This window comes from Equus przewalskii, chromosome 17 (genome assembly GCF_037783145.1).
Source record: "Equus przewalskii isolate Varuska chromosome 17, EquPr2, whole genome shotgun sequence".
NCBI classification, from domain to species: Eukaryota; Metazoa; Chordata; class Mammalia; order Perissodactyla; family Equidae; genus Equus; species Equus przewalskii.
The window spans coordinates 40,550,480-40,574,453 of NC_091847.1; the positions used below are offsets into that span (position 1 = coordinate 40,550,480).

At 39.6% G+C, this 23,974-nt stretch overlaps 1 protein-coding gene and 1 long non-coding RNA gene across 21 annotated transcripts in view; one reads left to right on the forward strand and one right to left on the reverse strand.

Annotated features, from left to right (window-relative positions):
• RBMS1 (RNA binding motif single stranded interacting protein 1) overlaps window positions 1-23,974 on the reverse strand; it is a 207,226-nt gene that overhangs the window by 82,241 nt on the left and 101,011 nt on the right. For 12 of the 20 annotated variants that reach the window (XM_070580052.1, XM_070580042.1, XM_070580048.1 and 9 more), the window contains one exon: window positions 9,417-9,592. In XM_070580052.1, the coding sequence (XP_070436153.1) occupies window positions 9,417-9,592 (176 nt within the window). The remainder of the gene's footprint in view (window positions 1-9,416; window positions 9,593-23,974) is intronic. The other 8 variants (XM_070580049.1, XM_070580054.1, XM_070580043.1 and 5 more) reach the window with 1 other exon arrangement.
• Window positions 17,395-22,243, forward strand: LOC139076623 (uncharacterized). The gene is made up of 2 exons (XR_011528389.1): window positions 17,395-17,449; window positions 21,670-22,243. It is a non-coding gene; the product is annotated as an uncharacterized lncRNA (long non-coding RNA).

Here is a 23,974-nt window from a genome sequence, read left to right on the forward strand (position 1 = left end):
CTCCACCATTACCAGATGTATTATCCTAAGCAGTAAGAAAAACAAATCTCTCTCAACTTCATCTTTAAAATAGAGATAATAATACTGCTATCAAGTTGTTCTTAGCCTTAATAAAACACTTGGCATAGTTAGTGGCACAGAGTAAGCATTTGACAAAGGTTAGCTGCTGGCATTATTCAGGTCTTTACACATTATACAGGATTTTTTTCACATACATTTACTATAAAATGAAGATGGGGAAAGATGAAGGCAGAAGTTGTAAATTTCTAAGATTCATGGCAACCCAATGAGGAAATTCTTTAAGGAAGAAATTCTACAAATTTATTAAGTCAAACTGAGCACAATTCCAAGCAAAGATTTTAGAGGCCTTTATTCCTGATGACACTACATTCACCTTCATATAATGGTTAAACACCCCCAAGCTGCTGCTACAGAAATCTAAGGTTCATATAAAGGAACATGGAATGGACATAAAGTAAATTTCATCTGCTTTCACAGAGAAGGAGAAATGCTCTCCAAAAAATTTTTGTGGTTATGGCCATTATCTTCAGAGCTGGCTTCCCAATCAACTTCTGCTAAGGCTAATATTAAAACTGGTTTGCCAATAGCTTGTGCACTCTTTGGGCAACACAGGGGAGAATGGCTCTTAATCATGCCTTGGAATAACACAAAGAAATCCTGAAGAAAAAGGTCAACTGACAATAAGGAGGATTGGCTAAATCTCTAAATATCTGTACTTGCCAGCAGATTTTACACTAAGGATAAATTAGAAAATAGACAGAACTCAGATATTCTGCCAAAATATCAAATGCATCCCTTTAGTAGGTATTTGGCAATAATTAAACTTGTAGTTTCAACTACTCATGACAACACTGAAAGACTGTGACATGTAGTAATTTTTAATTTGGCTGCAGCATGTATTCGAATGGTGGGCACTCTTTGGCAGAGGGAAGCAAGCCATGTAGCCAGTGAAGAAGCATTACCCATCACCCAAGGTCCATAATTCAAGAAGGTTTTGCTCTAATTGTGTAGCAGTAACTCTCAAGGAGGGATTAAATATTGTGTTATTTTAAACAAATTGCCCACCCCCTAAAAAAAGCCAAGTGATAGTTGTAATCATAAAAGTAAAAAAAGAGCAAAGAGAGGTCTAAGAAAGAGATGGCGCTCTACTGGAAAGTAGGTATTCATGGGGAATTTTTTGATGCTAAAATTATTTTTGTGAAATTCTGGGATTTCCAAAAGTCTTCAGACTATAACTTGGTATGTCCAAGATCTACTGTATTTAAACTATTTCTTAAAAGTGTCAGAATTCTTTCACATCAAGAAGAAAAATGAAGCCATTAACAGGAAGAAGAAAATGATTCTATATAGCTTATCCAAGAGATGAACAGGGGCAAGATTTAGTTAAATACACTGTTTCTCCTAAACTCTCAAATTTGTTTTGACTTCCATTTTTAGAAAAAAAGATCACAAAGAAGAAAAAGTTTGCTGTCTTCAGTGCATCATGTTATAGTCTTTGACTATACAGAACCATACTGGAACACCGTCCATGAAGAAAGAGTTAAATTATAATTAGTGACTCAACATTTTGACTCAATAGACTGGAATGCCTTTTTAAAAGGATGAGACAAAGTCTGAAAACTTCCATCTTAGATCACACTTTTCAGTAAAATGCCCAAGTTCCTTGTTCTAAGCCCTCATTGAATTATTTAGTATGTGTCATACTTTTATGCTAGCAATTATAGGAAAAGCCAAATCCCAGAAACTATTGCTATTAGTACTTGATGTATTGAGAATCTTCTAGATGAAGAAAGAACTCTTGAGAGGATAAAAATTAGCTGCTTTACAGAACAAAAAAATTGGAACTTAAAAGAAATCCTATTATTTATAACAAAAATAAAATATGTATATGGGCAAGAAGTTATATAATAGTAATAGAAACAAAAATGGCCTGCATTTTCTATGATTAACTGTGGAAACCTCACCATCTTAACACAACTTCACTTTTTGGGAAGCTTAAGAAAAAAGTATGTCAGCCAATAAAGAAGCCTATTTTTTTTCAAAGGTACACACTTAATGAGAGAACTATTTTTCCACTACTCTACGTTTCTGTTAACTTTTCTTTTTCCTTCTCTTTCCATGTTTTTCAAAGGAATCTGAGAAACAAAAATTTGCTAGATATAGTTTTCAGTAAACTTGTAAAACGCAATTTAGAAAAAACTAAAAATTTGGCTGGCTTTGGAATAGAATACAGTTCAATATGTCCAAATCTCAATTATCTGAGATGCAATAGATGCCAAAGAAAAAATGATCTGTCAGTCTTTCATTGTTGGTGTGTGTGAGTTAAATACACCACAACCACTATTACCAGCACCACCACTAAGACACTACTTCAGCTTGCCTAGGAGAGATCACTTGAAGGGTAAATTATACCTTAAAGAGAGGCCATCTCCTTATACCAGCTTCTAATTCAACCCTACATCAAGAGCTTTGGGTTTGGAAGACTCACATGCCTGACTTTAGAATGATGCTGAACGTAGGCAATAAAATTTCTGGTCTATGTCTTTCACGTCTACCCAGCTATCTGAATACACCACTGTGGAAGTGATGTGGAATGTGTGTGTGTGTGTTCTCTAAAATAAGTACACTAACTCAGGGTATGTTCAGGCTTACCTTGGGTCATCTGGCTCTAAATACTCTCTTCAATTTGAAAATGAGAACCAGATCACTTTTGGGTGAAATTTTTCCTACTTCATCACAGGATCACTGTTGTGTTTTGAATTTAAGATCCTCTCATTTCACGTTGTTTCTATAAATTCCAAAGGATTTCACGTTTACCTGAGGTTTTAGAATACTAAGTCTGGCAGGCCCATTGTTACTGTCAGAGTAAACATTTAAGGTAATTTCATAATAGGCTAAAAGTTGATTAAGCACAAAAAACTAAATTCATCTTATTAGAACGCCCTCACTTTCAAATTTTACCCTAACAGTAGTCTAATCATTTTGGAATAAAATTTTATTTTATTCCAAGGCAGAGGAAAAATAACTTTCAGCAGATAGACTGCTTAAGAAATTTTAGAATTACAGAGATAAAGGGAGACGTATACAGAAAGAATATAATTATTTCAAGTTGTCCACTTTCCTGATAGTTGCCCTACATTTTTACAACAGTCAGAACAACTTAAAATATTCTTTTAAAATCAGTGTTCAACAAATAATCTGGCGGTTTCAGAACAGGATTTAGTTCACTGGGCCCCATTTGTGGGTTGTACAAATGAATCCAAGCACAGCCACATCTGGGGAACACAGGGAGAGGCTGGTGTTTAGGATCTGAAAGAGAACCAGCAAAAATCAGTGCCTTTCCTGCATTCTCTCTCTCAGTTTAATGCAGCTCAAGTTTTCCCTTTACTCAGAGCTAAAACTTTACAGCCACTTTTAATCATGCTTGAGTCTGAATGTTCCTATGTCCAAGACACCTGCCTGCAGTCTCAGTGTCCTCTCCTCTTCCCATTTCCTATCACCGCCCTGGGCCAAGGTCGCATCCTCTCTCGCCTGTGACAATCTCTCTCCTTCTCCAAGCCAACCTTTCTACTTTCATCAGAATTACCACTCTGAGAGAGAAAAACAAACATAACATTGAGTTATGCTTCTCTCCGACTCCAAGAGCTAACTCCTCCTCTGTAACTAAAGAATAAACTCAAACATTTTAGCTTATTTGTCAAGGTGCTAACCATATATCCCCAACCTGCACCTCCAGCCTCATTTTCTTCTCCACCCACACTTTCCACTCTGGGCAGCAGCAGCCCCGGCTAACCAACAACTGCTGATTGACAGCTATGCACCAAGAAGTGTTCTTCGTGCTTTCTTAAACATTCAAGCACTCGCACACCTCCTGGGCTCTTTCTGACGCCTGGAGGACACCATAATTTCCATCCCACAAGAAATTGTCCTTGTCCTTTAAGGTTGGCATGTCATCTCCTCCTTGAAAGCTATCCTGCTCCCCGGGGAACCAAGGATAACGAAGCCTTCCTCCGACTTCTCACAGGACACTCTGCCAATTCTAACATTCACTTCATTCTGTCTTAAATTAGGGATGGTTTTGTATGTCTCCTTCTGTTGACCTGTCCTGCTTTTCTGCCTTGTCTTTTCGATACGTATTTGCATTGTATTCAAAAGACTAAGGAAAACTTGCAAAGAACAGAAAGCAAAGGGATAGGAAATGAAAATATATTGGCTATTACAACCAGGGACATGGATTATACTTCAAACATATTCCCTTTTAATTAGTAACAGGCTACCATACTGTAAGCTGGATTTAATTTCACATTTATATTATAAAAATCATGTTTTATTGCACTTTGAAATGAATTAGATATCTGTTGAATGAAAAGAAAAAAACATTCGTTGACAAAGGATTGGTTTGGGATTGAGAAAAAAGCTGTAGAAAGTGGGAGGAGTGGAAATATCTCATTTTGTTCTAATATCAATAGATGAATTTTCCTTTAACATAAGTTCTTGATGCACTGAGTTATCTAGATCTTTTCATGTGATTTCAACACCACATAATCTCTAAGCTAACTAGCCCTGGCCAACAGAAACTCACACATTGCTCCCACTATAGACCAGGAAGAGCTATGAACCAAACCTTGCACACAAATGTTGTCTTTTAAATCTTTAGTAAAGATAGTTCGGACACAATGGAAGATTTTACATGCAACAGTCATTATTATGACAAGAAATAAATCAGGTGTGGGTCACATGAGGCTGAAACTAGTCTTCTGCAAGTGCCAAGAAAAAAAAAGCCTCAAGGAGGAGGCTGGTGATTATGTTAACATAACCTACTTCCCTGGCTTTCTCAGCTTTCAAGATCAGAATCTGGTATTTTTTTATTTTCCTCCTTAGTTTTAAATGTAGGATTACAGATAAGTTTATTCTGGTAGTTAGGATTTTGAGGAGCAAAGGCTCAGGCACAGGGGAGATAAATATCCACTCAATAACAACTGTGTTCTAGGCAGCAGAGCAGTTCCTTTCCTTAGATTACTTGACTTAATCCTAATCAAACCTCATGATATAAGCATATTTGACCCAATTTACAGGCTACTTACTGAGAATTAGGTCCTTGCCTAGCACTGTGGTGGGTAACTCTAGGGTACCAAAAACTTGCCACAGTGAGCGCCGTGATTTTATAATGTAGGTGAGGAATCTGTGAAGATGATACACTGTCAGCATCACATAGTGTCATGGACACGCTGCTAGATAATATAAGACACCTGAAGAACAGAACTGTATGGAAATAAGACGCTGATTGTGTGGTGGTGACACATAAAAAGAAGCAAGGAGAGTTCAGAGTGGTCCAAGCATGAAGGAGGCAGGGTGAGCTTGGCCTTGGCCTGGAAGAAGCAAGAAAGGAGGCACCTGAGGTGAGGCAGCGGCAGGACAAATGGTTCTCGCTTGTCACACTGTAGGAAGGGAGGGAGGAACCACCCAACTCTTCTGGCAGTGAGAAGGAAGAAGAGAGCCTAAAGAAGCTACAGGATTTGGTGACTAAGAGGAGGACGGGAAATAGTCAACGACTGCTCCAAAGCTCCAAGTTGAGGAGAGTAAATTTGGCAAAGTGACAGTTTGGAGAGGAAAGAGATAATATTGAATTTGAGGAGCTAATAAAATATTCACATGGAAAAATCTATACAAAATTGGAAACAGTGGAGAATAATCCTATGAGAGGATGGGGCTACAGAGGAATGAGCCAAGAAAACTGGAATCAAAAGAGCCAACAGTGGAGGAGGAGAGGTGGTCAATAGCGAAAAAAAGCCAGAGAAAATAAGGCAGATGGAAGATGCTTGTGCAGTCTCAGTTGAGAACTTGAAGGCAAAATAAAGGGTTAAGGTACCAAGACAATGGAAGCAACAAGAGACCTCAACTCATTTGTCTAGAAAATTCACCTGAAGAGTTCGAATGAGAGAAATAAAATGGTAACACAGTCAAGGAAAGTGTGTGTTTGGCTTGATTTTAGAGAAGGGAGAGAATTAAGAATGTCTGAAGGTCAAGGGGTAATAGAGTAATCCTTTCTGTTAGCCAGACCATTCCATTTCCTAAACTTGCTGGTTAACTGTACTGATGTACTCTTTCTGAGTAGATAACTCTTTAGAAATAGGGAGCAAAGTTGCAGCAGCCGCAAGTAGTCATGAGGTCCCGACAAGATCTCTCATATATATATTTCACAAATTAGAAATAAACTAGAGCCGGTCAGTTTCTTTCATTAAATACTCCCAGAAAAATTACCTACTTTCAATCCATACCACCATAGCACCATGACCACAGCCACATCCCTGCCTGGTCCTCGATGCTATCTCCTTCAGCAGCCTAAACTGACGGTCCTCCAGGTGGGCCCCTTCCTCTTAACTTAACCATGTTGATCTACACTTTCCAGTGTCATGAGTCTCTCTTTGAGTTGGGGTGAAGCTGCCTCTTCACTGTCACCTCTTGTTAACTGTCATCTCCTGCGCTGTGTCATCAGAGCATCTGCTTTTTCACTGTCATTTCTTCTGACACTATAGCATCTGTATATTCTGCTCCAAGCACGGCTTTTTAAAAATATTTTTTGTTTTCCTCTTGAGTTTTCACAACCCTCACGCCATTCTTGCCTTTAGCCTTGCTGCATTGTTTGTATGGAACTGAGTTACTATTAGAAACACTCTTAGGTATCTTTCCTCATCTTTCTATTAGATAACCCAAGCCCCTAGAGACCCAAATTATTTTTTTCCATTGTTGCCCCTCCTACAATCCATCCCTATCAGGTCAATTTGTAATTATAGTGCCAAATTTTTATTTCTAAAGCATGTTTTTTTAGAGCTATGAATTTACACCCATCTTTCTGCAAAGTTTCTGTTACTCACTTTTCTAAAAAAATCTCTAATTATGTCCACTGGGTTTTTTAAGCTCTAGGAGGAGTTACTTATCCATAAGTTTCTTGTCACTTTCATGTCACCAAGTACCTATTTTTTATTGGAAACAATTAAGTCCAGAACAGGAATGTCCTTTTTTGGCTCTCTCTACATTCTAAGACACAAAATTGTCTCTAAGTCAAACCTGGTACTTATTAGATGCTCTGTGTTAAAGGGAATGAAGCGTTCAGTAGATATTGACAGAGTCCTCTATTACTCCACTGTATTATATAATAGAGTCCTCCACTGTATGTCTTGCCTGTGTATACTACACGTCAAGAAAACTACCATCAGAGCTAAATATCAAACCTAGAGTTTTATAAATGATAGGAAAGAGTGAGACTGGCATTGGTTATTGCTGCTATTGATAATAGCAAAGAGAGTGATATTTACACATTAAGAAAATCCACATATATCAAATGGAACACAACAAAAAAGAAATGAATTTTCTGGGAAAAATGATAAAATGCTCTTCTACATTTGGAATATGATTTGATTCGATAAAAAAACTGGTGGCTTAATTTTTCAAATACATACTCACTGTATATAAAACATGGCATTACGCTTTTATGGTTATTTAACTCTATCTCCTTGATGTTAAAACTCACCTTACATGATTCAAAACCAGCTGAAGGACAATTTGTGAAATCCTTTCCCCTGCTCTTATACCTCAAGGATTTGAGAGTTAGCTTCATTCTTTTGTTTCCTACAAAGTTATATTTTTAGCTCCTTAGACTCCGTGGCGCTCCATCTACCTGTAATTACGCTGCAAAAGCATAAGAAGACGCCAGTAAAGGCCAGCAACAGACAAGATAGCAAGAGGCCCATTTGTGGCCTTGAACAGCTGCAATAGGGCAGGGCGCGCCTGGCCAAGTTCCCTCTAACTCTGGCCAGGCATGACAAACGCCAAGAGCCGGACTTGCTTTGAGAGGAGTCCCTAGCACAGGACATTATTTCACTGCCCTGGAAGCAAAAGGCTGCAGTCAGCGTCCATGTGGGCTGATCGAAAGGATGCTAAAGGCTAAAGGGAAAGGCACAGGGTGGGGCTAAGAGTGACGGCCTTCAGAAAGCTTTCCAGATCCTAAAGAACCACCACCCACTGTCCGGCTCACCTCTCTAAAAACAAAACAAAAGCACCACCACTTCCTTATGGAAGGCCAGATGTTACTTTTAATTCCAGTTTGGAAATACTGCCCAAGTTAGTTAAAAAAATTTTTTTCCTTAAAATAAGAAGAAATGAATCTGTATCTTCACCAAGACATCAGAAAGGAGATGCTATTAATCAGCAGTTTAGAAATGGGAATATTTTTCAGGGAGTAGGAAACATCCTCTAACGGATATCTTCTACAGTTAGGTAAAATTCCTTTTGTAAGGGGCCATTATTGTCTTTGGATAAATAAAAGATGCTGTTCTGGGCCAGCCCGGTGGTGCAGCGGTTAAGTGCGCACGTTCCGCTTCGGGCGGCTGGGGTTCACTGGTTCGGATCCTGAGTGCGGACCTACTCAGTGCTTGTCCAGCCATGCTGTGGAAGGCGTCCCACGTATAAAGTGAAGGAAGATGGGCATGGATGTTAGCTCAGGGCCAATCTTCCTCAGCAAAAAGAGGAGGATTGGCAGCAGGTGTTAGCTCAGGGCTAATCTTCCTCAAAAAAAAGAGAAAAGAAAAAGAAAAAAAGGATGCTGTTCTAAGTGTAAGCTTTTCTAGCTCAATCTTGATTAGAGACTTTTAGTTATTACACAGTGATCCTTGCACTGCACAGTGCTTCTGGCCCCTTAGTTTAAATTAGTGCTTTCTTACTTAGCGAGGTAATATAATTGCAGCAAAGTAGCATAGTTATATTCTATTCATCAACAACCTTAGCACATAATGCAAATTTACTGTGGAACTTTATGCACACTTGCGTATTTCTTCACAAGACTCAGAAAGGGTGGAAGTGTGAACAGGAATAAGATTTGGGGAATAAGAATTCCCAAAGAGATGAGGGTGAGCAACCCAGACCACAAAGCTACAGGTGTGAGCGAAGACAGACTACCACTGTCCGGCTGGAATTCAGTTTTACACTTTTAGGATAAGGTTAGATAGTAACTACCTTTCTGACAAATAACGACAACTAAAGTTCCTCTTATTATGGGACAGAATGGCCCCCAGAGATGCTTCCACAAAAAATGAGCACTCCTCAAAGGATCTAGCCATACGTTTTAAAATAATTCATATTTTATTTCTCACGTGCCAACAAAAGTCACATTCTATTGAAAAAATGCTCCAATTAATTTTGTTATACAGGCATTCTGTTGATGTTAATACTGACTGAATAAGTGTCCAAGGACTTAAAACTTGGAGACCCTGCCATGGGTCGATAATGAGGGTCCAGAGACTTGTCAGGTACTAAACCTCTCTTGTAACACAATTTGTATCACTCCATAATACAAACAAGGAAATATTTAGCAGCTAAAGACAAGAACTGCCACTTACGGTTGACAGAGCTTCACCAGGTCCTGGTCTGTGGTGTTGGGAGGCAGTCCTCGGATATAGAGATTCGTTTTGCTTAGCTGATCCCATCCTGAGTTGCTACTGCTGCTACTGTTGTTATTACTGCTGGTGGTGCTGGGGCTGGGAGGGGCCATGGGGTGCGCTGGGACCAGAGACTGCTGGAAAACCAAGACGGGGAGCGTTAAGATGCTAGATGGATGGTATTCAGAGGCTGTATGATTTCCAAAATGAAACGAAGTTACCAAGATAGAAACACAGATTATCTTAAGCTACTATAATACATACAAAATTTACACCTTAAAAAAGATCTGTTCATACTACCAAAAAAAGCCCTCTCCTTCAACATGGAATTAATAATAGGATTTTTTATTCAGTTGCATCTTCTCTACGTGCACCTTAAATATGACTAAATTCATGTAAGATTAATTCAGTCACACATTTTAAGGAACACATTTACTGAGACTCCAAATTAACTTGCATGAAGTTATGTGATAATATCATTTTAATATTCAATAATTTAGAAAGCACTAGACTTTTGAAAAGGTCTTCAAATTTTGAAGAACATTTGACTGAAAGTTGCTGATAATTTTATTAAGATGATTCTTGGGGGAAAAAAGATTACTCTTCAAGTGTGAGAAAGTAGGCATTCTATCAAGATGCTCAAATAAGGAAGACCTCTTAGTTCTAAGACAGACACACAGCCTCACTGAGACATCTGGATAAGATTCACGGCATGCTGCCTTTCCCTCTGGCTAACCTTGTGAAATTTAACCCCTGTGAGAATGGTGTAGAAGTTGGAAACCTCCGGCCTCACAGCAACCAACGTAACTTTTGTGAAGCCTGCAACTGAGGGCTCAGTGTGGTTTCACAGTCAGTAGCCACCTAGTAAGAACGTCTGAAAACGTACTCACACCTGATAATTCTCTGTTAACCAATCCAAAGAAGCCACAGTTCTCTGTCCCTATGCCACACACGTGACTTTTGAGGAAGTCAAATGGTTCAGTTTGAGATGGAAGCGAGCACACCCCAAAAATGCCCTCACAGCAAATGCTCAGCAGTTTTGCACCAAGACAGGAATTTTTTCACCTCAAATCTTCTAAATAATAAATATACTAACCCAAGGACACCACTTATATTGAGTAACAGTTTAAAAACATAAAATTAAATAGTCACTAAACATTAAAGAAAAATTTCAAATCTTACAGATTCTTACTACCACAAATAAGAAAATTAGGCATATGTAAGACACAATTAAATTCCACTTTGGAATGTTCAAAAAGCAGACCCCTTGCGATAAAGGTAACCTTGCTTACCCTGTCAGGAATCTCAACCATCCATAATAGACATCTGGCTCTGCACCTAGTTTCTGCCATGACCATCCTTTCTTTTCTTTCTTTGTTTTCAGGAAGATTAGCCCTGAGCTAACATCCGTGCCCATCTTCCTCTACTTTATATGTGGGATGCCTACCACAGCATGGCTTGCCAAGCGGTGCCATGTCTGCACCCGGGATCCGAACCAGCGAACCCTGGGCCACCAAAGCGGAATGTGAGAAACTTAACTGCTGCGCCACCAGGCGGGCCCTGACATGACCATCCTAATCTCACAGTATCCCAACGCACAGGGATCCTTATTAATCTAGACAAGTAACCATTTCTTCATGTCCTATTTTATGCAGATTCTTCTTCTCACTGCCCAGAGTCCTTGCTAAGATCATAAAGTCCAAACACCACTTTATCTCAAGAGATTCTCTTCCAGAAGGAAAGTATCAGAAAGGTTAACAACAGTCAGTGTTTAAATGAAGGCTGAACTTGAACTGGGAACATCAGTACTGCTTAAATCCAATATAAAACCTGCCTGAGGTCATATCCTATCAAATCTATTTGACTATGCCCTTAATATGGCATTGAACTCATATCCTTTGTTTGCATCCCTAGTTCTTCTCTAAGGTATAAAGACCCTGTTTTCTAGATGTAAAACTAAGACCTCAGGCCGCCAGCTATGCCACACAAAGACCTGTGTTCCTTCTCCAAAGTCACTCGATACGACTGCAAGTTGCTACCTGAAATTAGCCAGGCATCCCCTCTTTCTCACTTCAGTTAAGAAGAGAGGTGCGGGTAAGTAACACATACATTGGCCTGCCTGCCTCAAGCCTCTGATTTACACAAAGAACTTTTAGATGTGGACGAAGCTAGCAAGACTGAATTTTTTCCCAAATCATCTTTGATTAATGTCCGAGAACCTGTCCTTGCCACAAACCACACTGTCATTCACAGTAGGACCTGGCAGGTTCAGCGCAGCTATTGGGGATGAATAGGGTCTGCTGGGATAAGACGTGGAGAGGTCTGAAAGGAGCTGTGGATCAGGTCCACCCCCGCCTCGCAGTGGGATTTACCAACACGAAGCAAATCAGCCACTGGAAAGACTGCATTCCAGGTCTGCATCCGCATCAGCTCCGACCTCTGCTTTTCTCTGGGCTGCAAAGTGCAGTGCCGGGCGTGGACTTGTATGATTCAAAGAAACACCTGGAGCTATGATTTATTTGGAGATTATTTGGACATGAAAGTAATAGGTTTTTATTTATGTATTTACTTTTGGCAGAAGTAGAACCATGATTTACATCTCAGAATTTACATAGCTGATTTAATATATCGTTGACAGGCCTCCGTATTTATTACAGTAATATGTTCCCACTCCGGGAAGTAGGTGGGGAGCCTGTCCCTCTCCACTTGCCCTCTAGCCTGCCTGACAGGGAAGAAATCTCCTAGCACCCTGATCCCAGGCGGGAGAAGGGGGCTCCTGAATGTACCCTGAGGAGGACAACCAGCCTCTGGTGAATCTTGCACAGAATAAGTTCAAATTCAAATACTATCCTATTATCAACTATTTCTCAGAACTATCTGAAGACAGAGAAAGATACCTGAAAGAGAGAAGCACTGAATTATTCTAGGTTGTCAATTTCTTATTTTCGGGTGCAGAAAATTTTAGATCAAAGATTAAGTTTTTAGAACTTGTTGAAATTAAACATTTAAATCCTGATAAAGATTGGACACATGTTCAGAGGAGAAAATTGCAACACAATAAAGCTGTTTACTCTAAAATATTCAGAATATCCATTCTGCAAATTTTAATAGTATGAGTAATCATTACTGCCATGTACTGCATGATTAGTATGTGCCAGACACTGTGCCAAGGGCTTTACATGCATTATTTTACTTAATCCAATGAGGCAGATACATTATTGTTCCCATTTTGCAGATTAGGAAACTGAGTCTCAAGAGAGATTAAGTAATGTGCCAAGGGCATCTATTTAGTAGGTGGCAGGGCTGGAATTTAAACCCAGGTCTGCTGGACAACAATCCCAAAGTCCTCAAACAGTACTCTAAAAGGCACCCCAAACACTGTCTATATCCTAAATGTCCTATTTGTATTATTTCACTTCTCTGTGCCCATCCCTCCTGCAACCTAATTATTAAATTCAAGTTCCTATGAAATGTGACATTGATAGCATTTTTTTTTTTTGGTGAGGAAGATTTGCCCTGAGCTAACCTCCGCTGCCAATCTTCCTCTTTTTGTTTTGCTTGAGGAAGATCAGCCCTGAGCCAACATCTGTGCCAATCTTCCTCTATCTTTTGTATGTGGGATGCCTCCACAGCATGGCAGAAGCAGGTCCCCTCCTGGCATCCGAACCTGCAAACCCAGGCAGCATAAGCAGAGCTTGCAGAGTGCATGGAACCTTAACCACTCGGCCATGGGCCGGCCCCAACAGCTATGTTTTTTTTAAGAAAGAAAGTCAAAGGTGCCTTCAAGTTAATTTAATGAGCACACAGTCAGTTTGTGGTTTGTTGTTGTTTTTTAACAAAGTTTGCTTTAAAAAGGTTACTTTTTAAAATTCTACCTTATAAATCTTTAACAAAAGAATTCTGCAAAATTTTTTTGAAAGCTACAGCATACTACGGCTGAACATCAGAGTCAGCATTTTAGGAAAGTTCACTTAACTCGTGAAGAATTAAACTCTCAATCCCAGACTGAAATACAATTGAAATGCAAACACTGACCAGTCTCTAACTACAACTTCAAACTCTGATCAATTCAAACCAATTACATTTGTCCTTGCGTGACTCAACAGCACTAACCACAAACTTAACAACAACAATAAAAAAGCTTACCAAGGGGTGATATTTTACCAAACTCCATTTCCATCACCGGTTGTCCTTTAACATTTTGCCTCTCCAAACCGCTAAGCTGCCTGGGAATTTGGAAAGATGCTCCCACCCCCACCCCCACCCCCTTGGATGAGGCTTGTAGCTAATTTACACCAGTTCAATCTAATTAAGGAACTGGGTGGTCAGCTAAGCACTGATCCATCCCACAAGAGCCTATGGTCTATCTCTGCCTGCCCTGGTCTAATTGCAGTGCTTTCAGGTCAGGTAAACAAGCTACCTATCAAGCTGTCTATCCAAGGGCAGGGAAAACAAGCTAATTCAGTTTCCATGATAACATTTATCTGGGCTTAATTTGATGCCAAAACTGACAGAAGAACAAAGTTGGAGGTGAATAAATGGGGAGGCTGTATTAGCATAGCCTCTCTGCACTCCCTGCAGCACTGGGTGTGGGCACCCGCAGGAAGTGCTTGTCAGCAATCAGGGAGGACTTCCTGTGTGGACAGCTCTGACGCCTCCATCCTGCCAGGAAAGCCCACTGGCCTCCTACACTCAAAGACAGGATGATCAACAACAGGCACACGGCAACTACATAACACGGCAAATCTATTTCCCTCTCCATCACATCATCCCCCACCCCAGGGTGGGGTGCCAGACCAAGCAGTCTCTTCTATATAACTACAAGTCGAAAGTCTCTTACCAAATGTAGGGCAAAATTAACCATGTGTGAACTAAAATATATTAGTAGTCATGTACATTGTTGTAGAATTCTATTCAGCAAATACAATCAAAAAACAAAGACCTGTCATTATAAATTCTATTGTCTTATTTCCTTCCTATTTCTAATAGGCTAAAGAATAGGGCTCTGACCAATCTTATAGCTGAAGCTGCCCCTTCCCCCTCACACTTAGTAACTTCCCTAAGAATTCTAACGGATTTTTTAGAAAAGAAACCTAGCATCTGCCTTTTAATTACCCCCAAGTCTTCCCTAAGGCTATTACCATTCTAGTTTAAGGAGGTTATTCCATAATCCATAATCCCCATCTCCACCCTGCTGCCCCCTACACACACACACACCCCCAAACAGCAAGGTAACACACCAACTATTTCCTTTCTCCAGAAGCAAAATAATCACTACAGTTGCTCCTGAGAGCAGAAAGCAGTCATGGAACATTCCCATTTCCCCAGGAAATCGTATAATATCAGGCCTGGCAGGAACTGAGTACTATGCAGAGACACTGCATACTACACAAATTCCATACACTAGTTCCTCTCCATAAGCTTTCAAGATACAAAAGAAATTTCAGAATTTAAGGGAATTATCAAACAGGAGGCAAGGAAAAGCATCCAAATGGGCCAATTTCAGTTAGGGTATTTTCTTTCTTTCCTTTTAGACATCTGAATGGCCCTGAAAAGGCTAGGAATAGTGGGTGAGAAGGATAAAGTTGCTGGCACAGGGAGCTGGGAAAGTACACACAGCTGAGAAGTGGGAGGTGAAACAGTGAGAGGTGAGAAACTGGCCAGGAAGCAGATGTTCTTCCGGGAGGGCCAGGATGTGAAAGGACAGCGCCTATATTAATGAGGAACAGTAGTGCCCCTTCATACATGCAGGTTCTTACTTATCCATAATGTGGGAAGGAGGGCAAATGGGCAAACATCATTTAACCCCATTTGATGCTAGGATATCAAAGCTTAAAATCGCAGAGCTAATTAATTAGTGAAACTGGTTCTCATATCATCACTATCCCTTGTTTGGAAACCAACTTTTCAGCCTCTAAAACTATGAAACTGAGCAATAGATTATTCAATACTTTTGGGTGGATTATGTCCATCAAAGGGGAGAGGTCCATGTTGTTACGTTAGCTATTCAAAAACAATCTAAAAATAAAAATTCCCAATAGACTTTATAATTAATATTCTCCAAGATACCTAACAAAGCCGATTCTTGCATGTAAAACTGCAATCTCTACATAGAAATCTCTTTACCTAAGCCCATGAATAAAGCATCATTTTTTTAGACTTCAAATAAAAGAAACAAATTCAAAGCTTGCATTGAATAGATAAATATCTGCTGGATAGAACACAACTGATTGAATGGATGGAGACCATGTTGCAAGTGAAAATCAACTTAAAAGGGAAAGTCCTTAGAAATTAAAGCAGCGTGGACAAGCTTTTTGGGGTGGAGGTAGCAGCTGTGAAAGGGGTAAGATGAAGAAAGGGCAAGCAGGTGTTCAAATCCATCATAGAAAACCTACCTTAGATATAACATGAGTTCTGAGGTCAAATTTTGTTTCAAGGTTCCACCAAGAAACTAGATTCCTTATCATTCAAATATCTTTTAAAGGTCTGTGTGCTCCAGCATGTAAATCAGTTCAATTGTTCTGTTCCCTCCAGGGGTTCTCCCAAGAACCCCACTGATGTCCCAAGTTGTCCACTGACAACTCTGGTCCAAGAAACACAGTAGAGTTCTTGTGCTATTTGTTCCTTGTAGTGTTTGAAACAGTATTTACAATGTGTGGGGGTGCGGGGGTTACAAAGCAACAGGAAACTGCCATAAAAATAGTCAACTAGTCTTTGACAAAGGAGCAAAGACAATACAACGGAGCAAAGATCGTCTCTTCAACAAATGGTGCTGGAACCACTGAACATCCACATGCAAAAAAATAATCTAGACACAGACCTACAACCTCCACCAAAATTAATTCAAAGCGAATCACAGACCTAAAATGAAAATCCATAAACCTCCTAGAAGATAATGTAGGAGAAAATCTATATGACCTTGAGTACGGTGATGCCTTTTTTAGATACAACACCAAAGACACAATCCATGAAAAAAATAATTGATAAGATGGGCTTCACTAAAATTAAAAACTTCTGTGCTGCAAAAGACAAATTCAAGAGAATGAGAAGACAAGCCACAGACTAGGAGAAATATTTGCAAAAGATACATCTGATAAAGGACTGTTATCCAAAATATACAAAGAACTCTTAAAATTCAACACTAAGAAAACAAATAACCCAATAAAAAAAATGGGCCAAAGACTTAACAGACATCTCACCAAAGAAGATATATAGATGGAAAATGAGCATATGAAAAGATGCTCCACAGCATATGTCATCAGGGAATTGCAAATTAAAACAACATAGAGATACCACTGCACACTTATTAGAATGGTCAAAATCTGGAACAGTGACACCACCAAATGCTGGTGAGGATGTAGAGCAACAGAAACTCTCATACACTGCAGCTGGGAATGCAAAAAGGTACAGCCACTTTGATGGTTTCTTACAAGACTAAACACACTCTTATACAGTCTAGCAATTGCACTCCTTGGTATTTACCTAAAGGAGCTGAAAATTTATGTCCACACAAAAATACTGCACCAGACGTTTATAGCAGCATTACTCACAATTGTCAAAACTGGAAAGTAACGAAGATGTCCTTCAGTAGGTGAATGGATCAATAAACTGTGGTACATCCAGACAATGCAATATTATTCAGTGCTAAAGACATGAGTTATCAATCCATGAAAAGACACAGAGGAACTTTAAGTGCATATTACTCACTGAAAGAAGCCAATCTGAAAAAGCCACATACTGCACCATTCCAACTACATGACATTCTGCAAAAGGCAAAACTATGGAGGCAATAAGAAGATCAGCGGTTGCCAGGGGTTGTAGGGGGGAGGGATGAAAAGGCAGTACAGAGGACTTTTTGGTGAGTGAAACTATTCTTTATGATACTACAATGGAGGATCCATGTCATCACACATTTGTCTAAACCCACAGAATGTACATCAAGAGTGAACCCTAATGTAAACTACGGACACTTTGGGTGACTTTGATGTGTCAAGGTAGGTTCACCCTTTGTAACAAACGTAGCATCTTCTGGTGAGTGATGTTGATAATGGAGGAGGCTATGCATGTGTAGGCGCAGGGGTATATGGGAAATCTCTCTACCTCCCTCTCGATTTTGCTGTAAACCTAAAACTGCTCTTAAAAAATAGTGTTTATGAAAAATAACACAACATGAAGATACTAGACTGGAGGCATTAAATGCAAGTTATTCATCAGAAAACTGGAGGGCCAAGAAAGTAGTAAGGGGCTTAAGGTAATGGGTTCAAAACTTCCTTCCGGAAAACAAATTCATAAGGAAGGAAAAGCATTTGACAGTGGGTTCCTGGCCTTATGTACCCTTAATTTCATCACATATAATGGTCTGGTATGGCCCAGTTTCTAAAAAGAGTTCACACAAGGGAAGGGGTGAAAAGGCCTGGGACAGAAAGGTTGAAGAAGGCTAGACAAAGGGGAGAGATGGCTGAACAAGGTGAATATTAACAAGTTTTTGAGAACAAGAGGAATGGCAGTCCTGAGAAGAGCAGTGTGTGGGGAAAGGAGAGGAAGGACCAACAAAGATAGAGACAGGAAGGATGATTCCTCAAGAAGCCAGTGCAAAGACCACCTTGGGGAGCTGAGATTAGGTATGCCAGGACAAGCGGATGGTTTGGGCAGGGGAGGGAGGGAGGATGGTACTAGCAAGGGAGCTGGATAACCTAGAAATTGAGATAGAATATGGATATGATGGCACAGATTACTGTTGAGAGTCTCACAGGGAGAAAAGAAAATCCAAAAATGATAAATGAAGAGGATGGCTGGTGGGGAAATGTAAAACTAGGGAAATAATTCCTCCTCCTCTCTCTGACAAGGTATATAGACAGGAAAAATTACTGGATGGAAAAATCTGAATATCTGGATTCAAATCCTGCCTTGGTCAGTAACTGGAATGTCATCTGTGGACACTCAGTCCCTCACCTGGGAAATGAACAGGTTGGACTGGCTGATTTCTAAGCTCCTTTCTGGCTTTCAAATTCTTCGACTGGATGATGCTTCTCGCAGTCTCCAGCTAAGGCATATCCAGATAAAACCCAGCCACGCTCTTGGGTACAGCCAAATAGCCAGAGACAGGCAGCAAGAGGTTAAACTGGCAGACCCAAGAAGGAAGACACATGGCTGCACAGTGCAGCTGGAAGGTCGGCAGGAATCACGCTGCTGTCCTTGTACATCACTTAGGCCAAGCACTGATTCCCTATTTAGAAAATACTATAAATATATGAGCCAAACTAAAATTACAACTAAAGCTTAAAGGAACAATTTGTTTTTTAATGACATAATATTCAGAGTTCCAGAAACTGAAGTGTCTTAAAATGAAAATATGATAGCTGAAGTCACCTTAACTTACATCTATCGAGACCTTGTGTCAGCTAAAAGCCTGGCATCTTTTTGTTTCAACGTGCAATCAGTATAAAAAGTTGCATTTCACGTCCTAATCTCTTACATATAAAAGTACCACGTAAAAGCTACAAAACCATCTTAAAAGAAAATGAAAACAATATGCAAATTACATCTGAAACAACCAGCTAATTAGAATATGCTAAACATAAAACTCTGCCCAACTTCAGGTGTGAAATTAATTACTCTTCTGGATTCTGAACGCAGGTGTGTGGAGAGTGTTTTTCTCCACCTGCTGAGCCCCAAATGCGGAATTTTCAGATCCACACCAGTTTTCTTCCTCAGCACAGAGCCTTGTGAAAGGGACAAGAACAACATCTTCTTCTCCTTTTTCCTCAAAATAAAATGAAAAGAGAACAGTTGCTCGGGGAGTGCACACGGCCTTGATCACGACAGTTTAGAACACCTCTGCAAGGCTCTGAATTTCCTGCCTCACCCCAACGGAGTTAGGATTCCAGCACAGACAACTTCCTTCCAGCTGTTTCTAAAAGTCTAAAAAAGTCTAAAAGTACAGTTTGTATCTTCTCCTAGCATTTCGTGTCAGTAAATTATCGCTGAGACTGCAAAGTCCTCAGGGTGGAAATTACCTATTTTAAAATACACTTTCCTCACATTAAACAACACTTATCGAAAGTATTATAAAGTGATTAACTAAACGTTAAACTTAAAAAAATTATGTTGAGTCAGCTTACCCAAAAAACCCCACATGAATTTATTCAAGTTAACTTTTTTTTAGATGCAAAGGGATGTGTGAATGAGCGTGCAGCATATGAGTTTCACAAATTAGCCCCTAGAGAAAAAAGCATGATCTGTACTTTCAGAAAACTGAACAAGTATTTGAAATCTCCTCATAATAACAACTTAAAAAAAATGAAATCTTATCTGACAGTGTTATGATTTGTATACAAAGTAAAATATTATCAAACAGGAAAACTTTTTGAGTTAATACAACTCAAAAAATTAACAAATACATTTGTTTCTTTCTCATGGTAAAATCCAACAGTTTACATCTGATACAATATGGATAATCGGTATAGAACAGCTCTTGATTATGGACTTCTGTGTACGTATCTCTGTAAATGTCTGTGTGTGAGTAAAGAGAAGGGATTGAGTAGATGGTTGTCTCTGAGATAACACTGTCTCTGAGTTAAAAGAAAAAAAAAAGGCCACTGTGCTTTGTAATTTTTTTTGCCTGAGATCCAACTAAAAAATTAACTTTTTGCCTGAGATCGAAACCCTGTATACACATACAGGCATAGACATATAAAACAAAAATTTTGTGAAGTAGTCCTTTTCCTTTACTACATATGCAATGTACCCTAATATTATCTTTTGTCATCTATTTCCTTAAAAAAGAAATGCTACTGTTGACCTACTAAATTGATGGGGGACCCCTCCAACACTGCCACTTGCAGGTTAAAAAATAGTGGTCTGCTGCATTTCCCAAACTGTGATGCACACAGGAATCACCTGCATTGTTAAAATGCAGATTTTGACTCAGCCATTTGGGGTGGGGCCAAGACTGCATTTCTGGCAAGCTTCTATGCGATGCCCATGCACAAGGAGAGACTCAGGGCATGACTCCTGGCGTGTGAGGAGGAATTTTTGAAAGGTCCCCTTCCAAATATAAGGAGGAACAAGCTGCATCTATTCACAAAATAAAACAAAAACCTTTGTTTATCTGATTTCCAATCCACTATCTGCTCAGAATCACAAAATGTTCGAGCTGAGAGAGACATCAGAGATCATGCAATCTAATAATTCTAACACAGTATAATAGAATCCTGAGAGAGGAGGTGGGGTGGGGGTGCGGGGAATACTTTAATTTTTATCACAGGGAACTTGACTTTAAAAATGTTGCAAAACACTGATCTAATCCAATCCCTCACCCCAGAGAAGTCAAAGCAAATATCCAAGGTCATACAGCTAATTCAAGGCAGAGCTAGGTTTCCGTCCCCACCACTGCTGTCCAAAAGCACCAATTCTAGTCTGCCACAAGGACTGTAGCAAGGATGATGGTACATGCCAAGTTTTCCTAATGAGTTTTAAAAACGGAAATTGATATGCCAGTCCTGTTAAGGCACCACAGAAAAAGTATATATTTTGTACAGCCCCCTTTACACCTTCTATTTCATCCACTGTCAACTTCTAGCTGACTTACTTGGATGTCCATGTCTATGCTGGATATTCAGTCTCTCGCTTAAAAAAAAAAAGGAAAGGAAAGGAAATTCATCCCATCTATTAAATTTATAATTCAAAACTCCTAAATAATGCTTATGAGTGCCACCATTTCTATTTTTGTATATATATTAAACATTTGTGAACAGCACACACAATCATTATCTGTACCATCTACAGGAAGACACAAAAATCAAACAGGTTAATTACAGCAGTTTGTTGCCTTTCTGTCAGAGAAGTACATTCCAGTCAACCAGCAATTTAATAGCTTTAGATCAGAAATTTCTGAAGAATCACTAGAATTGTCCACCCACTGTCTAGTCTCCCTATATACGTCATCAATTCACACACTTAAAACAAGTAACTTCAACCTCTCAGTTTCCTTACAAAGAAAATAGAGAGATTTGTACAACTTTTCCTTACATGTAATCCAGGGTTGGCTTTTATCCTAAAGCTTCACAACGACTATACTCATATTAATTCCCTAAAAGGAACTGGTTTTCCTTCAGAAGTCCAAAAATTTATGCGAACCCTGCTCCCAGCAGCTGGCCAGTACACTCTGGAGAACTGTTTCTCTTTTGACCTAAGCATTTCCCCGTTTTTGCAGGGACAAGCTTTCTCAGATGTCAGATTTCTCATCGATGTTGCATATTTGGACTGAATATCTCCTGCTACCAACAGTCCTGAGACCTTCCTCTCTTCTATGGAGCCAGCCCATGTACTACCATCTAATCACTTCAAGAGTGATGCTATCATCCTGCAAGAACTAGGTGCCTTGGAAGCTAACCAACCCAAATGCTAGCAAGGTTCACTCCTCTCTTCATCTTTTCTGAAGGAGAAAAACTGAAGCAGAACTTCATTCTGCAGTAAGCAGAATCTGGGAAATGGTTTCAATATTTATGTAAGCCAGACGCAATTTTTTTTCTTTTATTCTTAAAATTATTTCATAACACTCTTTGTTTAAAAGTAGGGAGTTATGGCTCAAGAAGAAAAAGAGTGAGGCTATTAATCTCCCTAAACACCTTTCTATTTTCTGTTGCTAAAGTTACTCACAAAGCATCAGTTTCATCACCTTTACCAAAACGAGCTAAATGTACACATTGCTACTTATTAAAATTTCAGAGGGACCTTCTTTTCCAAGGGATCTTGGACAATACAAATAAAGTTCTGGTTCCCTAGGACGGAGACCCAGAACCTCTGTGTGTCTGGGGGGTTGGGTGTAGCGATCACACAGCCCACAGCAGCACAGCACTTGGTGACTACGCTTGAATTTTCCCAAGCCTTTTTCCTTTCATTATAGTTATATTATAATATCAAATTATAATATCAAATTATATCTTTTAGCTTTGCTGTACTTAATCAAACACATAATCTTTCCCTCTCAATCACAATCCTAGATTAACCTTATTAGTGACAAGTACCCAAACTGGGTTTCAAAATCTCTGCCCTTCTGAATGCACAAAACAAGCAAACAATATCATCCCTTCCCACCCACCACAAAGAAACAAATTTATGAAGAAAATCATGCCTAACTGGAAATTGGCTTCAGGGGACTCCATACTCAATGACCAGCGACAGAGGACCAGCCCTCTGCCCCCACCCCACCTAAACCAAAGCAGCCACTGAGCATTTCCAGCACAGGAAAGAGAAAAACAGGCCAGAACCCAAACACTGCATGGACCCCTGCATCTGCCCCAGACGGGGCAGACAGAAACAAACGTCTAGGTGTGGCCCACAGCTATGCCGGGATCTCCAAAACTAGCCAACACAAAGCAGCAGAATCAAAACTTCACAGCAAAAAACCCCCAAAATAATAATTTAATAAAGAGCCCTAAACCGAAAAAAAAACCAAAAACTTCAGAGCACCCCTACATTATCAAATCATTTTGCTGAAAAAGAAAAAAACATGAGAGGGGGACACAAACAGTTTTTTAAATTTCTATTTCTCCATACAGCCAACATCACAAATCCTAAAATGCAAGTCCTTGGATAATTCCATTTTGGACTAGATTTAATCTCAAAACAGTACTCTCTGCCCAGTCTAAAAATCAGAGCATAGAGCAAAGGAATGAACTGGGAAGAATGGTGGGTTTTTTAAAAAAAGATCAGAACCAGGCACTATAACTTCAAATACGGGAAAAAATTTAGCAGTGAAGGGGCAAGCTGCCTTTTCCACACCACGGCCTGGAACCCGGGGAAGCGGGTCCACACCTTCTGGCAGAGAGGACCCCAGCAGCTACTCTGATCTTCCCTGCACCCCAGGAGCTGCTCTCAGTTCAGGGAACTGAAGTTAACCCTTGCAGTTCAGTGAAAAATACCGAGGGAAATCGAACGTAACTACGTGTGCAAAAGGACCCATATGGTTGGCTTGACCATAAATGAGTACTAGGGGACAAACTGACTTAGCTACTTAGACCGTTAGTATAGTTTTACCTACAGTTAATAAAATTATAATATTTAGATTAAGAAATGAAATCACCCTACTGCATAGACATTAAAAGTTCTTAGTCTAAAAGTTCATCTCTAAGTTGAGTTTTTTTTAACCAGAACACATTTTTTTCGTAGAAACATTGTATTTGGTAGTTTGGTTTCTAGGTTTTCCCAGTGAAATATTATTAATAGTAGTTGGGTTCCCAGGTTAGCCCCAAAGCCCAGTCTTCTAATGGAATTTTAGAACTGACAGTGTCAGCTTCAGTTGGGTCTCCTGTGAGCAAAGGGCTGTCACATGGTACATTAGATAAAGGAAGAAAATCTCATTCTCACCTCTAATAATCATAGTGAAAAATGTAAATCGGATGGGCTTTTGCACTCTCCCTCCTCTCTCTCTCAAGGTTGAGAATAACAAAAGTGCAGCACCTCTAATGGAACATACGCATATCTTTAAATTCCCTTGTTGATGCATCTCTCGAGAG